We start from the raw sequence: 18,231 nt of genomic DNA, 5'->3' as shown, positions 1-18,231 counted from the left end.
TACAGTGTTTGCCTGCTAGAATTAAAAATGGTTTTTTAAAAAATTACTTTACATTCTACAGAATTTTGCTATAACTTCTCACTTTTCTTTTTAACCAACCCCCCTACTTTTCAAGAGATTGATGTGCTAGAATTAAAAATGGTTTTTTAAAAAATTACTTTACATTCTACAGAATTTTGCTATAACTTCTCACTTTTCTTTTTAACCAACCCCCCTACTTTTCAAAAGAGATTGATGCTTAATAACATATGCATTAAATTAGCAGACTGTACACCTAAAAAAAAATTTAAGAAATCAGTGCTTTTGTGCCACCATTATGTCATTAGAATGTAAGCTGCAGATTTAAGCAGTAATGGGCCAGAGTTACAAAAGGGCTTAAGTATTTTAATCTAAAACTGTGATCCAAAACTCTTTTTATCCAAAGCCTAGCATTCCTCCCAATGGTCACCCTCAGGGCCCAGACCGGTCGGTGTCCTCCAGACTGCCAAAGAAAATGCAGGCAGTGGCAAGGGGAACGCCACGTTTCACGCAATAGCTCACCCACAATGACCGCAAAGATCAGCCTGGGTGGAATTAGTCCTGCTTTGGTTTGGCCATCTGGAACTGAGACGTCTGATCTGCAGTTGCCAACTCGTCTTACCTGTAATGGAGACAAGTTATTCTCTCCTCTTTCCCTTCCATAAACAGAAAAGTAATTACGCAAAACACAACAGCTGCCAATTATCCTACACAAACTATACCCTACTGCTTAGAACACTCTTAAGTCGCAGAGAAAGGAATTGCTTCTCTTATCTTGGTAAAGCTGGCTAACCACTGAACTACTGTATGGTTCCCTTCCTAGCTCAAGAAAAGAGAAAAGCAGGTTCTTGCTTTCTTTTCAAGTGAGAGAGTTTAGGCTTCTGCCTCCAAAAAATACTGGGCTATGTGGGCTCTTAAAACCCCTGGTATATTTAATCCATAAGATCTCACGTGATGGATACAGCCGCAGACTTTAGATCTTCCTGAACCGTATGGTCTTTCTCTGCTCATCTTCTTTCTCTACTTTTTAATCTTGTGCAGGAACACCTTCTCCATCCATCTGGCAACAACATTACCCTTTATGGACTAATCTTTCTGCACAAAACCTTTTTTGTTAAAAATCTCATTTCTTAGGGAAAGTTGTCAAGGAAGGAGGTTCCTCACAGTTCCTACCTCCTCCTCCCATACATGTCTTGCATACTTTTAATGATGATAATAGATCAAGGGCAGATGTTCCAGGGAGCTGGTACGGGGAAACATTATCGCCCTCCTCTATTAACCACCCTGAGCAGAACCAAGCCTTGGGGTTTAAATTTAAGACAAATCCCAGCCACTGAGCAGCCAGTGCCAAAACAGCCTATAAATGACATGTACCCTTTTCAAAGCATAAACTGGGAAAATAAAAACCTAAAGCAATATGCGATGCCTACCAAAGTGACTTTTTTAGAAAAATCGTTAACTACCTAGTGATTAAGTATGACCAGTCGGGGATAAGTTGTGGTCACTGGAAGCCTGATCTATTCCACTTCAGAATCCACCTTTGGTATGCTGCTATGGTGTGCTGTCAACAGCATTCATACTTTTACAGTTTAAATGCTTTGGGGGTGGGGGTGGTGTTGTCTGAGCTTTACATGTGATAGGACGGTGATAGAAATGGAATAGCAAAAAAGATAAGAAAAAGGAGCAAATCAGCTATGCTTAGGTTTATTTTTCACATTAAATTAGGCTCATCATCAAGTAATACAAGAGCAGAAATGAATCCTTATCCAAAAGGAGAACTTACCAAGTCATTAATTACATAAGATGTACCATGGAGAAGGCAAGCAAAGAAAAGGGCATTACAGTAAACACTGCGGGAGTATTCAGACCACGAGACTCTTCACGCTTTTCAGCAAATCCAGCTTTATGGTATACAATTAACAATGAATTACATTCCTATTGGATAACTAAAAGCCCTCAAGAACTGGCAGAATGAGGACTAGGATTTAAGTAAGCCTTCCTATGTTTATTCAGTTGGTGAGAAAGCAAACCCAAGATATTTAATGCAAACAGCTTTCAAGCATGAACTCCTCATGATGAATTTATAAATGGTGAATATTCACCACCTAGAAGTCAATTTGCTGCTTTGCATGCCAGTTATTTTCAAGCACAGATTTGTCAAACTGTACAAACCCTTTTAGTGACTGTGCTGAGGCAGCTTATGTTTCAGAGTATAAAAACGGTCCCTGAATTGTGTGTGCTAATGTGCTGGTACTGACAAAAACAATATGGTAAAATTGACTCAGAATTAACGAAGTTCAACAGTGAGGAACAACATTGGCAAGAGGGGTTAAATGTAATTACAACTCAAGTAATCATTACTACTTGAGTTGTGAATCCCAGGGAGACAGTCCCATTACGGGACAACAAAACAGACAAAAATATGTAGGAAACAGGGAACTGGTTAACCTTTTGAACTGGTTAACCAGCTCTCTCCTTAAAGAGCATGCCTCAAGAAATGTGAAGAATGCTTACACTTGGGTTGTCACCCTACCAGTCAGAAAGGTTTGTCTGCAACTGTTTCTGAACTATTAAAAAAGAAACCATAAACCAAAAAACCCACAAAATATTAATCATTTAGTAGGAATTCTGCTGTAAATGTATGTCATACAGGCAATTAAACTTTTATGCTGTGATATATAAACAAAAGCCCAGATGGAACAGTTTCTGCAGTTTACTCCCATAGAGCTATCTTGCAGATATGGTGATGAAATTTTTTAAGGAGAAAGATATGTCCTGATTAATTTGGTGGTGACAGGCATAGGGCATTACATAGAAAATACTAATTTTGTGTAAACATTTACATAAATATACACAGCATTCTCAGGTCAAATTATTTCTGTATTTTCCATGTGTTAGGTATATCTTAAGCTTAACGAGTGCCAGGGTTGCTGAAGACAGCAGTAAATTGCTTCATACTTTTTGCTTTATGCAAAATTGTCCTTTTTCTTGGGCTGCTTACTGTCAAAACATGTTGAACTCTACTAGGTCCAAATTGAAGAGTTGCATAATGTTTACCTGACACTCGACTGTCAGGTCTTGCTAATACAATCCAGGGTCTGTGCAAAGTAATAATTCAGTTCTAGATGCTCTGAACATGAAGCTTTTACGTCTCCATTGAAGCAGAGACAGTCTGGAAAGTATTTTTGACTATTCTTTGGATTAAGTTCTCAATCATTCCAGTGACCCAAGGAAGACTGCATAAGAAGAAGTGGAGAACCTATATATACACGTATATTAGATATCTCATAAAAGATACCTTGTAAAGATGTATATTCTTATCAAACCCTGAAAATCAGAGATCTACTGTAAGACTCGACATATTCAATTTAAATGCAAAGTTAAAAGCTCTGGAAACTGTTTACAGCGGTGACAAGAAACATGCAACAATGAAGTAGTCACCTAAGTACCCTTGAAGGAGTTACCAAAACTGTTCCTCATGGAAACCGAAAGTACAAATATACTCTTTATTGACTTAAGGGTCACCAAAAAAGGCATATGAAGACATCAGTATATTACTTTCTTTTTCAATTTAATTAGGGTCTATGAATATTGAGGAAATAAAATAGTATCAGAAAAGTAATGCTCTTGACCTCAGTGACCTGGGAGAACAATGTGAAAAGTATTCATTGTAAGTTGTATACCTCAGCAAGAGAATAATCATCATCCCCGCTCAGCTTCTGTTCAGTAATAAAGATTGATAATTTCACGTTTCCACAAATAACATTCCTTTGTGGATTTTTCTGGGTTATGATGATAGTAAACTACAACAGTAAATGGCCTTCTTTTGTAGTTAAAGCTGATTAAAAATGAGCTGCACTGACATACGTTACAAGTAAGACCGTATTATTTGTCTCTGGTGAGTGTCAAGTCTAATATCCTTCAAAAAAAGGTTTCAGTTGTGATTTGTAGTTTTGCTACCCAAAAGTCTAGGGAGCAGTCTTTCTCAATGTCAGTTTCGACTGCAATCTGTAGCCTGTACACATAAGACACTGATGTTTTGACTACTTGTTTTGTGTCCAGAATAAAAGTCTGGATTCAAAAGTTATTTTAGTAAAATTCCTCTTTATTCATTATGGTAGAGAAGCCCAGACAGTATTTAGCCTAGGGCCTCCAGCATACTTAAGACAGCCCTTTCAGCAGTAAAGCACACTGTCTCGCTTCGCATGGAGAAGTCCCCAGATGGGACTGTGGAGATGTTCCTCTCTCCATCTGCATCCTCTAATAGAGCCACGTCTGCCTAAGAGCCAAGGATCTATCCTTTTTAGATATATTTCAGAGGACTGCAGAATGCTGTATCTGCCAACAGCAGTAAAGTTTGGGTGAAACATCTAAATGCCTTGTGTGGGGCTTCATTGGGGTACATACATAGGTGTAGCTAACAAGTCCATCATCTCACAAGATATGAAATAATCTAAGCACACAGCTATGAACACCGTGAGCTCCATTAACACTAGTAGATTTGCTAGCCATTTTGTATTATCCTTAAAGCTGGTAACGTTTGCTATCAGCAGCTGTAGGAATCATAAAGACCTGGTGCAGATAGCAGCAGTTCTGCTCAGGAGCTACAACCCTTTACAGATACAAAACCTTTGTAAATTAATCTGAGGTTACCGAAGGACCGTGTAATAGATGCTGAAAGTAACAGTTCCTTTGATGAGAGAGTCTGGATGGACAACTTTGCAAAAACAGGATGAATACTTAAGAACCCTAACCATTACTCTATGTTAGTTATTAGAAAAACAAATCCTTTCCTTCTCAATAAGCATCTAAAATTACCTCATTATTATCTATCAACAAATGAAGAGGTTCTGGTGAGACTCAAAGGCGAAAGTCCTTTAAGATTTTATATGCCCAAAACTATTTCTGGCAGGTAAAGCAGGAGGAAGACCACCACTGTGAGATGAACTGTGGCTAAGTGGTTAAGGGTGATTCAGCCTCTATCGCAGTACTTCAGCTTCCAGAAAGTTTTTGGCAAAAATCCCTCATCAGAGGCTCTTAAGGAAACTAAACTGTCTATTCATACTTAAAGTTCAGAAATAAATGGTAGCATACACAGTCACTCGCCACGACGCAGGGAGGTTGCTGTTCTCACAGGGCATCTGGGCTGTGACCTGACAAAGAGTGATAAGGACCGATAAGGAGTCTGCAAACAAAAGATTTGCTTTGTCAAACCACAATTACATGAGCTCATTCAAGATGGTGCACTCAGTCCAGGTGATTACAGTTCTGGAGCCTATGCTGAACTGCTAACTGACTTCCATTTGAGCATGGGGCTGAAATCACAGAGTAGTTGAGGTTCGAAGGCACTTCTGGAGACCATCTAGTCCAACTCCCCTGCTCAAGCAGGGTCAGCTATAGCAGGTTGCCCAGGACTGTATTCAGCTGGATTTTTAATATCTCTAAGGAGATCTCCACAGCCTCTGTGGGCACTGTGACCTTTCTCACAGGTAAAAAAGTTCTTTAGATTTTGAAATGGAATCTCCTGTGAGAGACAATTGCCTCTGGTCCTGTCACTGGGCACCACTGAGAAGAGTCTGGCTCCATCTTCTTTACCCAATCCCCACCAGGTGTTTTTAGATAGATAGAGAAATAAGATCTCCTCTGGGTCTTCCCTTCTCCAGGCTGAAGAATCCCAGCTCTCCCAGACTCTATCTCTTCGTACAATGGATGCTCCAGTCCCTTAATCACCTTTGTGGCCTTTCACCAGACTCACTCCAGTTTGTCCACATCTCTTTCATACTAGGTCACCCAGACCTGGATCCAGCACGCCAGCTGTGTCTCACCAGTGAAAAGCATGGGGAAGGATCACCTCCCTCAACTTGCTGGCAACACTCCTCCTAATGCAGGCCAGGATACTGTTGGCCACCTTTGTTGCAAGGGCCCATTGCTGGCTCATGTTCAACTTGGTGCCCACCAGGACCCTCAGGTCCCACTCTCCAAAGCTGCATTCCAACCACTTTGTTCCCAGCCTATCCTAGCGCATGGGGTCATTCTTCCCCGGGTGCAGGACTTTGCATTTGCTTTTGCTGAACATCATGGTGTTCCTGATAGCCTATTTCTCCAGGCCCTTTGAGTGGCGACCTAACCATTAGGTGCATGGTCTCCTCCCTCCGCTCCTGCTTCTTTTGCAAGCTTCCTGAGGTTGCCACCACTTCCTCACTCAATTGTGGGTTGCCATCTCCCTCCCCTGTTGTCCCTTATTTAAAGCTCTCCTCACCAGGTTGGCCAGCCTGTTGGCAAAGATGCTTTTGCCCCACGCAGTCACACTTGATACTTTCCAGGTCTCTGCTGGCTGTATTGTTGGTGACCACATGGATGAGCAGCAGGGTTAGAAGTCTGAGGGCTGGACAAGCCTTTACAGTCTCTCTGCAACACCCCAGAGCTGAGCGCCCAGCAAGCAGCCTTGTGTGGGGTCAGAGCTACCCTGTAACAGGCAAAAGGCAGTGGTGTGTGGTCAAGGACTTCAGAAGTCAGTGCAGTATCTGTAAAGTTTTTAGTGGTGATGATTAAGGAAAACTAAGTCAGGCCTTATAATTAACATGTTTGGTTTTTTATTTTGCTTTTTGATTTTTTTTCTTTAACTACAGAGAAATTAGCACAGGTGATAGAGGCAAAGGTATCTCTCGGGTTTTCTATCAGACTCCTGGCACCAACCAACTTCAGCAGCTGCAGAATGCTCCACACCCTCAAGGCCAGGCGCCTTTAAGCATCAATAGCTAATTCCTAGCAAAGCAGTAAAAAACCCCAAACAAAACCCCATGACATTCTGAATCAACAGAGAATCAGACCAGGCATGGATTTCTAGGTATCAGACAACCAGTATCTGTGATGGCTGGTAACTGTGAACAGTTTCCCAATTTAGAGTAATTTTTCCATAATACATTCAGATTCGTTTGCCAGCCTGAGACACCAGACTTTATACATACACACTTACAACATTAACTCATTTGGCCCGTCTGGAATTGATAGTTCATGGCATCAGCAGGTTCTGAATATATTGTATATTGTCTCTGCCTTCATAGAAAAGCAGCAACAGCCTGAGCATGCCAATAGACCATTGATCTGAGGAAATACACTAAAAGAAGCTTTGATTAGCCCAGTGCTTTGTGTCGCATATTTTAACCAAGCACAGATTGCAGCCTGCAGAAAAAGTTGAGAAAACTAACAGCAAAACCAGGAAGCCAAAAATCAGAGAGAGAGGAAACGGAGGGGCTCTGGGACTCCACAGAGAACAGCCGCTGGAAGTAAAGCAGCAACAATAAAGGCAAGAGACAGAGGAAATGTTGCATCAACAAGAACTACCGTACCCCCAATTTCTTCAAAACAAACAATGAACAGTGTTCCAGAAAACTCAGGTTAATCCCCCAGGCTAATGCAGGTACAAGGTATAAAGCAAATTATCAGATGCAGGAATTGCAAAGGCAATTGTAGAGTATTTAACAGCACAGACATTTTCTAAAAACAATCATCTACAGAATAAAGGACACAAAATTAAAATTACACAAAGTAAAAGCACAAAAAACTGTTTTAAAATATTTTTTCTGACCAACGTTATAGATGTTGAGTGATGGAAAGCACGACATGAGGGGTGCAACGTGAGTTATATTTGTTTTACACATGTGAATATTTGCAAAATGAGCATATAAGATTTTTATCTTTGCTTAAAAATCCATTGTGCTGAAGATTGACTCCAAGGCACCCTACCCATTGTGATCCTGTAACAAATGATGACAGCAGCTAATGGCTTAGCTGTGCTGGCACTCTCATTACTACTGGCATTAAGTCTCCGAGGTCTTTATGCATCCCTCCAATACTTACATTCCTTTACAGTCTTCAAGTACAGGTTTTAGACTGCATCATCTGCCAAAATCAGGTTCTGAGGTTCCTTATAGGTCTCCTCATATAAACTCTATGTATTAATGAGCTGGCTGACTCATAGGTTAAGTGGTATCTTTTAAGAAGATTTAATGTGAGAATGCATCGGTATTTCTGTCAGCCTGCAAAGAGCTGAGTGTTGGTATCGAGGATACAATAAGATGCAAAGTGATTTTTGTTTACAGAAAAAAGCTAAATGTGTGTGGCTCACGTTAAAAATGCAAAGCACATTTAGAATGCTGAGTACTTAAAAAAAATAAAATGAAAAAATAAGACTATTTTCCCAGGGCATGTTGCACAAATTTAGTCTAGAGTAATGCTATATGTCAGAGGCAGCCACGCTTTTGCAGCTGAATTTCAATGCTGCCTTTTCTTTCTTCTTTCTCACCCTACCAGGGGCCATTCTCCTTTGAAAACTACTTCTCTCCTATGGATTGCTGCTGCTACCTTGTCACCACCCCCTCCTGCCTCCATCTGCCACTGCCTCCTCATGGGCCATCACTTCTTGCTGGCTCCAACAGCTCCAGCCTGCGGGGGAAAAAAAAAAGCCAAAGCAGCTCTACTTTGCATCTTACCTCTAGTATTGCCATACCTCTTCAGGCAGGAACAGGGATACGTATACATCTAAAAAAGGGTCTCTAAACATAAGGAGTTGAACGTGATTCATGATTACTGTCTCTACACAGATGAAGGAGGGTGAAAAAGCAAGATTTCCTTACGGTTCTCCTGCAGCTCCCAGATGCCATGGTGGGGAACAAAAAGCCTCTGCGATTTTCAATACCCCTCTGTCACGGCTGGCACCCCGCCAGCCTGCACCAGACACCGGCTGCCGTGCCCGCTGGGGATGCGGTGCTGAAGCAAAAAGGCAGAAGGAAACCGAAAATAAAGACAGGGCCACTAGGGCTGGAGACAGGGAGGGAGCCAGAGTTAGTACAGAAACAGATATTCAGGGCAATGGGTTAGGGGCAAAGCGGAGAAAGGGGAAAGGAGGTAAGATCCGGAAATACTGCTTTGCACTTTGCTTTCTCCCATTGCAGGCTCCCCTGCCCTTCAATGCATTTTCCTATAAACTACCTTGCTTTTCACACCTCAGAGTTGTTCCTGCAGCAGCCTTCTCCTATCTCCTCTTGGGTTGCATTTCCCTGCCAAAATTCCGTAAAACTTTTGCTTCTTCCAAATCCCAATTTCCTTCTGAGTCTCTACTATGAAGCAGCATCACGAGGGAGAAAATTTCCTCCTGTTCCTGAATGTTTCCAGTGACTGAAAACATCATACGTGGAGCTATGGAGGGAAAGGAAAAAAAATCACCAGCAAAACACCAGCTTTGTTAGAACTGTCTTTTCTCAAAATGCAGCAGGACGTTTCCTGAAGAAAACTATCCCTCGCACACTTCACTTTATAAACAAAACTATCAGTTCACTGGACTGCTGTCCAAACAGGGGTCTCCCAGGGAGCAAAATGTGTTCTGGAAACACAGATACTCCCTGGAAAACACAAGAGAACTTAAACGGGCAGCAAGGGATAATCCTAATACACTTTTATTACATCTTCTGACAAAAACTTCAAATTATTCATACCAAAATTTATTTGCAAGTAACTAAAAAGGCACCCAAACTCAGAGCATCAGCACAATATGCTCTCGTTCCCTCCTCTGAGTTTTATCCCTACTTATAGCCAGTCCCCTGCTGATGTACATCCCCACCAGGCTCACAGCCTCCTCCCGCAGTAGAGCGCTGCCCTGGAACACTGTGTACTCCCAGAGGCATTAGGATAATCTCGTTTAAGGCATGGACCGCCATGGCCAGGATCCGCACCAGAAGAGAATTTGTGTAGAAAAGCAGAGCCAGTGCCAGGCATTTTGTCACCCTGAAAAGGCAAGGATGTCCTGTTCTGACAGCAGCTGCCTGCAGCTACCTCCTCCCTGCCTTTTAAGTTGCCATGCCCATAACAGCAGTGCAAAAAATGTCCTACATATCTGAATTAGAGGTGGAGGTACAACCATGCATCCTGCTCTCTGCTGTCCCAGCTGCCCATGTCCAGTAGAGAGGGGGAATATCTCGCTGGATGGGACCACCACGAGTAGGTAGGCTGTTTCGAAAGGCTTGCTTCTAAGCATCTGTGCCCTTTGCCTACTCTCCTTGCTGAGGCAGCAGAAGATGGGACATGCACTTCTTACATAGGCCCTAGTTCACTTCTGGCATATGATAAATCAAACTGAACAAGCACCAAGACATCAAATTGTAAATTGAGGCAGCTGAGCAGGGGCACCTTTTTGTACTCCTAACAAACCTCTGTACTGGAAGCAGCCCAACAGATAGAGAAAACCAAACTCCTACAAAGCAACAACAGAATCAAAGCAATGCAGACTAGAGAGCGTAAAAATTACAGCTCAACAGCTAAGGTGCAATCATACTTCTCTATCCACATCACAAAATAGATCCAGAATGGCCGTAATAGAACGAGGGCCAAACTGCAACAGAAATATGAGGACACACGCTTCACCCCCAAGACTATTTTCTCCTTAATATAGAAAATTTCAATTCCACTTCAGAAGCTTGTTATGTGTTTTTGTGATACCAGATCATTTGATTAGCTGTATTAGTCTAAAATAACTTCCCCTGAAATACTGTTCAATGTAATGCTCTACGTCTTCATTAAATGTTTGGTCAGTAAGGAACTCAAATGCATGGCGTCGTTGGGTACGCTGTACTAGCAGTCTGGTTAAAGTAATTACAGCTTTCTTATTATTTCAGTTTCAAAAAACTGAAAGAATCCCGAAGTCAGGAATTAAAGTATTGCATGAGATTGTTGGCGAGGTCTGCTCTTGGCAAGGTCTGTCCGCCCAATGCAAAATAAGGCATCTGTCCAGCAACCACGTTCTTCTGCCTGTGCAATCCCGATAGCCCACTCCTTCCCGCTCCCCCCAGCCTGCTCATGCTCCACAGCAAGGCACAGTTATTCCACGGGGTGTTTCCTCTTCCCCCGTTCTGGATGTTATTCTTTGCTCTCTGAGGAGACACCTTCTCATCGGATCCTGGATGAATTAATCGTTTCCTGCTGGAAAGGATACATTCACTTTTTTTCCCCTAGTCTAGGTTGGCAGTGACTGAAAGAGGTAGTTCTCGAAGCCCATCCTCGGGCCCCTCGCTGGAGAAGAGAGCACGTCAGTCACAGGCAGAAGTCAGGACAAACAAAGGGCTGTTTGTATAGCGTCTCACATCAGCCCTCCCTCTTCTCATCCCCGCTAGCTCTTGCTCTCTCTGGGTACATCTGAAAAGATACAGCTGCCAAGAAAGTGAAAGGGGGCGAAGCAGAAGAGAAAGGTATGTCTTGCTCCTGAACTTATCCTTGCGCACTTGTTCTGCTGATGCTACTTACAGAGTACAGAAATAGAAATAGGTATGGGAACATGCAGGAGGAGGTTTGGGAGATGCAGATACATTGCAGGCAAAAGATGCTATTCAAGTCAGATGCATGGATATGATCCAGCTAAAGATAATACTTTCACTATCTTGCTCTTCTTCGAAGTTGGATGCTACCTATTAACATCTGAAGTCATTAAACATACTATATTGCCTTCCAGTACTCAATATTATTGCACAGTTGGTGAATATGGAGAGAGGTGTGTTCACAATTGCTGTCTTTAAGAAAACTAAATGGGTTTTAACGAGAACTCCATTTCTGGAAAGAATCACGGTATTGATGGTAATTACAAAGCAGTAATTCACTGAATTCATCCTCCGTGGACTAGCTGCTGTCCTTACAATGCACCAACTGTTCAAGCAAAATAGATTTGAAGGATTTTTTTTTTTTCTTAATGGAAAAAATTTCTTCATAATAATATCAGTTATGCAGCTCTTGTGTAATGATTTCTTAGGAATGCACTAATAAACCTAACTATTATGCACTAACACACCTCAATATTAAATGCTTGGCTCAGCATTTTACAGGTGTTTCTGAAATGGAAACTTGACAAACAAATAAACAATAAAAGACATTTTATTTTGAACAGGTATTTTTAGCCCTTGAACTCAGTGCACATTAAGAAGCAAATATATATTAAATTTGCTTCACTTTAAGTGCAACTTGTTAACCCAGCACATGCCACTGGACAGATGGGAAAAGATCGTACACCAAAAGTGTACCAATTAATGTATTCCTTGTTTTCAACACTAGGCAACTGGAGACGCAGACCGCTTAATAACTCTGAAGGGTATATTTAATAGTTGATAGACCAAATTGTAAATATTTATCTTTACCAAACATGCAGGATCTCTAGAGGTGCTGAAATACACATTTTGTGCCATTTCTCAGTTTTTCCTATTTCTATCCCCTATTTCTAACACCTGAGCTCCTACTAATACCATGTGACCTTTAAAGGGCATCACTTCTCATGAAATACTACCCTGTTGTTCTTGGCCAAGGAGGCCGAAACGTGGGTTTTTCTCTTTGGTCTTTTCTGACTACCTCCGCATCTAGCAGCTCCAAAGATGATATGGTGCCAAATTGCCTGGCAGGATAATTCCAACACTCTCAGCTGAACAAGCAGGGATAGCACCGATTCCTGACTCACCATGCATATTCCCAAACTAACCATTTTCCTTCACACAAAACTCCAAATTACTTCAAAGCACTTGTTATCCCAGCTGCACTTGTTCTCAAACCTTACTTACACCGTGTCAAAGTAACCAAAGCAATTCACTGAAATGAATGCAGGGAGCTCATTTTAAATATTTTTAGATGGCTTTACTCCTGCTAGAATTTGAAATGATATAATCTTGATAAAGCTCTTGATAGAGCATGATTGGCATTGCTGCTTTTTCAGAAGGTTTTATAAAATAAAGAAATGCAAGAGGGTGCTTGCTGGCAATGAGTCTTTGAGTCACCTTAGTGACTGGATTTGTTCATCACATTTCTCTGATTTGTTTTACGAGAAAAGACTGTTTCCGTGGTATGCAAAAGCAGATAAGGTCTTTGACAGGTATTTTGAAATAAATATGCACGTACTAGCTCTGTTCTTTACCTAGGCGATCAGTGACATTCCATCATCTGTGCAACCATATTTAGGAAAAGAAGTTGCAGCAGTTTGTCAGAAAAAGATGCTGCATCTGAAATGTCTGCCGAGCTTATCAGCATCGATCCTGTGCAAGGGATCTGATGAAACACTTCAGGTCCTTGGCAGCCTTACATCTGCAAATAGGCACCTTTCTCTCACAGGAAAGGAATAACCTTCTGAAGAAAGGTCTTTTGACTAAAAGTTTCCTTTTGGTTATGATCTGCAAAAAACCCCAGAGGAAATATTTAAGCAGAAATAAAATTGTAATAAAATAAATACAATGTTTTTTCTGAATAATAACAGTGCTGAGCATTGGTAAGATGCATAACTGACCTGATAGTGAAGCTGTCTATCCGTAGCTCACCAGCATATTGACTTTGCTAATACTGATTTTGGCAGTTATCCATATAAGCCCTCTCGACGATGCCCTATAGCAATATCCTGTTCTATTCCAAGGCAAGTAGTGAGTTACCTTAAACTGTAGGTCACGATTTTTGAGTCCAGCAATTTGATGGTCTACAGAAAATCTGCCCCTTTTCAGGACAGAATGAGTTCCCACGAATTTTGAGCAGACAGGCAGCTGGCAACAGATTCAAATGAGCATACCAGCTGAACTCCAGGTAGGGGAAGATCACCCAAATTATTAGGAATAAAAAAATGTACACAAGAGCAAGATATGATGAACGCCTCATCCTCAGGAGAAGAACTCACAGAATAATCCAATCACAGGAAACAAAGGCATAAACCCCCTGCTTCCTAAATTTCTCTTTCATGGAAAATTTCTTCCATTAAATACTTAAATAATTAAGCTCAATTATTTGAACAGAAGAATGTTAAACTGTACTCCTTGACATTGGCATTTATCAAGGTATAGTATAAATAAACTTGTTCTCTTTAAGCATTAGACTTCTCTGAGCAGAACCCTCGTAACTGCAGTGTTTATACTCCTACAAAATAAAACCATTATTATAATAATATAGATTCTTTACTCAAGTCTAAAAAACAACATCAGGCAAAGTTAGAACAATGTTTACTTTATTTGAGAAGTAGTTTTGAGGTCTAAAACTAATAAAGACAGTATGTTATTCAATACTGCACTCTAAGGTAATGAAAAAATAGATCCCCAAGGCTCCATTACTAGTAGTTTACTGGAGTCTCCTACTCAAAAGTTCACATGCAAGTTCATGGAAACTAAAAGGAATCATTCAATGAATTTTGCTTCTATGACGGAAGTTCAAAAATACACAAGAGCTTATTTTCACTTCAGTCATGTTATTTAAAATATTGGCCGCTTTTTAATATTTTATTTGGCTACTGGTGTTCAAAAACCAAGTTTGCGCAAAATCTTATGGAAAAATATAATCGAAGAGCATCGAGGTGTAGTATTTTATCCCTAATATGAATCCAAATTCTCAGATTTTCTTAGCTAGAGTCTCTGGCATGTCATTCATCGACTGAAGAAATGGAAGATCAGCAAGATAGCTATGGTGGTGATGTAACTACCCAGGAAAAATGACTACAAAGTACAGTAAATTTATACATTTAATAGCTTATTGTTTGTATTTTCAAGAGTGACCTCAAGAGTTTTACAGAATAACCCAAGTGGGACTATTGTCTTAGTGACTTCTACAGCTGGCACGCCTTACTTTTTTTTCTTATCTAGATAATAGCTTTGCCATCTTAACTTGGCATTTGACAGTCTTTGATCAGACGTTGCTTTATGCTCAGTTATTTTGGGGTTAGTCTAGAGCACCCTATCCTGTGGCCCCGCAAGAAAGACTAGAACTAGGCCATAATGTTGTAGTGTCAGGGGATCGACCCCAAAGTGTCAACAGGATGAAGGGCAGCAAAGTCTTCCTTGAGGCTACAAGTACAGTGAGGAGCACTCAGGGAGAGCTCGCTGGGCAGAGCTGAACATTACTTTAGGTTAGTTTTCAGAGCAGAATTCCTATTTAAATTCAGTAAGGTATCAGACCCCTTCCATTCAAGCATGAGGAAAGGTAAAGAACCCACTCTCTCTCCTAATACCAATAAAGTCTACGTTGAAGCATTGTTCAAAATGCTAATTTAAAAGTGAATGCAAGTTCAAAGGTCTTATCCAAAGCTTTGTGGCATGGTCACTCTCTGTGCAAAGCCCACAGAATAGCAGAGCTAGCGTTAAACAAGCTCATGCAGACGACGGAAAGCCTAGTCACCAACAGCAGAGTTTCGCAAGGGATAATTTATCCCGTCCTTTAAAAAGCAGCATCAGTTAAAACATAATGACCTCCTGCAGCAAGACTCCGCTAAGCAGTTTGCAGTACTAAAAAAAAAAAAGACTAAAAAAGAGAAAATTCTCAGCAATGCTGTATCATACCAGAGCCTGCAGTGTAGGAATCGCAGAGACCACCGTCCAGGACAGCACTGCAGAGAGCTTCAGCCTCCTCGGCTGTTTAATGCTTCAGTTTCTCGAGCAGTCCATAACAGAGGATTCAATCGGCAGACAGTTTTTCCACAACTTTGATGGGGAAAGATACTATTAATTTTATGTGAGTGACTCGTCTTTCAACAGGCAAAATGGCCAGGAGGGCAAGGAAACACACCCAGACATTTTCCCCTGGTTTGGTAGCAATCAATACTTTCACTTACACCACCGAGAGAACATGGCCAGCTCAAAGCAATTTTCTCAAGGTGAGAGGCCAAAGAAACAACAAAATTGCCAGCAACAGAAGCCTCAATTCCCGATGAAAGGATTCCCAAGGTTGTACAGAAAGTAATGAATATCAATTCTGCTGCAATATTATTTACCTCCTAGGAGAAAACACTCTCCAGCACAGAGGCTCAAACCTCCAAAAGTTCACGGGAAAGAAAAGAAAAATGCAAGCCAGAAAGCAAATTGGCAGAAGAGATCTGTTCAACAGCTATACCTGTGTCATGTACCTCATTTCTCTTTAGCACCCTGCTGCAGGAAGCTTCGCAAAAATGAAGATGGTCTCGGCCCTGCTTCTGCTGAGCAGCCTCCTGGGTACCCCTGCGGTGCCTTCCCGGCGTCCATCTTGTTACAAGAGGGCCCTCAAAGACCACAACTGTCACAACATCCCCGAAGGCACAGAGAACCTTCAACAAATTGATGATGGTCTGCAAGATCACTTTTGGGAAGGGAAGGGCTGCGAGGTGATCTGTTACTGCAACTTGAATGAATTGTTCTGCTGCCCAAAGTAAGACCATGCTCATTTCATACACACTTGTACAGTTCTATATGACCACCCATTATATTTCCATCATTTTACAGTTTCCACTGGAGGAATAAGCTATCATTTTAAAGAAATGCATCACTTCAGATGGTTTGAAATTATATCAAGATATAGCCAATTACCTGATACGTTGCCAGTTTTCAGTTTTTGTTTTTCAGGGGCTCACCTAGGACTTGCTTAGCATATTTTGTAAACTTGCATGTCCTATTACAGGGGACTTTAGCATTTAAATCACCTAACCTTTGAGTCTTCCATTTGATCTAAACTAAGTATGAGAACTACATCAAATCTTTATTCACAGCACTTTGCAATGAAGATGTCTGCAGGACCATAGACAAACCCATTTGATTTCTGTTCCGCGGTAAAGAACCTTATTGCTATTCTAAGGCGTATGCACATATGTCAGTTGAATAAATGATTCTGTAAAGACAGCTGTTTAAAGTAGGAAAGCACGAAGTGAGGAACAGAGGTTCACAAATGCCTGCAAGGGAGGGAAAAGATTTAGCCCAAGAATGTCAACACTCCTCTTGTTCGCTGGCACTGCTGACAAAGCTGAACAGTGAAGTTCTCAGAGAACGTGGGTTTTTTGTTGTTGTTTTACAGAAAGAATGTACATCCCAACAAAATTAATATTGAGTTAATAAACACCACCAGCCCATACTGGTTTGAAGTAATAAAATGTATTGAGGGGTATTACTTCATTCAGCTTTCCAGCAACATCTTTTCTTCAGGAAATCTAAATTAAAAGTATCAACACTTCAAAACTTACTAATACTTCAGGGACACTAAAATGTGATGGCATTAAATAGGCAAGCAAAAATGACTTTTTAATGCGCCCCTCTTACCACCCAAGTTTCTCAAGTCCCCTAAAACCCAATAAAAGGCAACTTTTCAGCACTCCCATAGGGGACTAGATTTGAACCAAGTGGGAATGACTTCTAAAGCTAGAAACCTCACATTCAAACTAAGAGCAGGGTTTAAATATGTTTTTCATATTTCACTCTCCATAAAACCAGAAATGGTGTCCTCATCCTGAAGCACGCTTTGGGTTCCAGCTTCAACATCAGCGCTTTGAGCAGCCTAAGAAAGCCTCTTCCTTTGATACAAATGCATAAGGAGGTCTTCCTTCAACCATCTTGAGGTACTGAAGACCTGCTTTGCAGGTCTGCTCTCAGGACAAATTGCACTAAGCAGTATGCGTGCATCTGTGGAAGCTCTTTATTTTTCTAAAATTATGTATTTGGTAAGTTTACTTTCTAAAAGCTAAAATACCAGGGTGGAGTGCTGGCACTCTGGTCAGGCAATGAAAGTTTTGCCATCACTTCCAAACTAGGCCAGCAGAGGTAGAAATACAGTATCTTCACACAGACCTGCAGTTGCATTTACATTGCTGGGAGGGTATCCCACAAACACAGTAATTCCACATATACCCCACCAAAAGCTAACACCCCCCCCCCAACTGGAAATGAATGTCATGTTAAAGCTCTGATAAAGCAATAATCTGATTATTTAAATATCTGGTAATATCTTTCAGGGATATTTTCTTTGGACCAAAGATATCTTTTGTGATTCCCTGCAACAGCCAGTGATGGACATTAAGTCTGCCCGTGAAGACAACAGACATCATTCTACAATCATGTAATGATGCTTTCAAGGGGAAAAACAAAACCACCACCAACAACAAACTTCCTAACCACAAGACAGTGCCTCTTTTTACACTGTAGAAAAATTTCCTTTCTATACCTTTTTGGAATCTCAAATATGTAAGAAATTCTCTTTTCAAATGTGGTAGCTGCCTTAATTTCCATAATGGTGTAAAAGACTGTACAAGCTCTTAATGCATCCTCATATGCAACCCCCAGCAAAAAGCCTAACTCGTGTTACTCAGCACAACATTCTCAACTAGTTTTGATGAAGAAACTCCAGGCTTAAGCCTTCATGTGGTTAAGAATGTGACTCTCGTAGCAACCTACTGCAAGTGCAGCTTTCTATTGCTTTACTGCCACC

The 18,231-nt window shown here is 41.0% G+C and overlaps 1 protein-coding gene across 1 annotated transcript; it reads left to right on the top strand.

Moving 5' to 3' along the window:
• Nucleotides 1-15,952: 15,952 nt before the first annotated feature.
• SCRG1 (stimulator of chondrogenesis 1) lies at nucleotides 15,953-17,813 on the top strand. Its single transcript, XM_009272338.1, has 2 exons — nucleotides 15,953-16,188; nucleotides 17,759-17,813. Exons 1-2 carry the CDS (start codon nucleotides 15,953-15,955, stop codon nucleotides 17,811-17,813), a joined length of 291 nt encoding a protein of 96 aa, XP_009270613.1.
• Nucleotides 17,814-18,231: the final 418 nt, after the last annotated feature.

The sequence above is a fragment of the Aptenodytes forsteri genome, unplaced genomic scaffold (genome assembly GCF_000699145.1).
Source record: "Aptenodytes forsteri isolate BGI_AS27 unplaced genomic scaffold, ASM69914v1 Scaffold13, whole genome shotgun sequence".
Classification (NCBI taxonomy): domain Eukaryota; kingdom Metazoa; phylum Chordata; class Aves; order Sphenisciformes; family Spheniscidae; genus Aptenodytes; species Aptenodytes forsteri.
The sequence above is the reverse complement of the archived record's forward strand: the minus strand, read 5'-3'. Positions and strand labels throughout refer to the sequence as shown.

Excerpts from the sequence above, each read along its gene's own strand:
- SCRG1 (XM_009272338.1), top strand. The coding sequence starts at position 15,953 with ATGAAGATGGTCTCGGCCCTGCTTCTGCTGAGCAGCCTCCTGGGTACC. Across the intron at positions 16,189-17,758 it reads GAATTGTTCTGCTGCCCAAA|GGATATTTTCTTTGGACCAA; the intron begins GTAAGACCATGC and ends AATATCTTTCAG.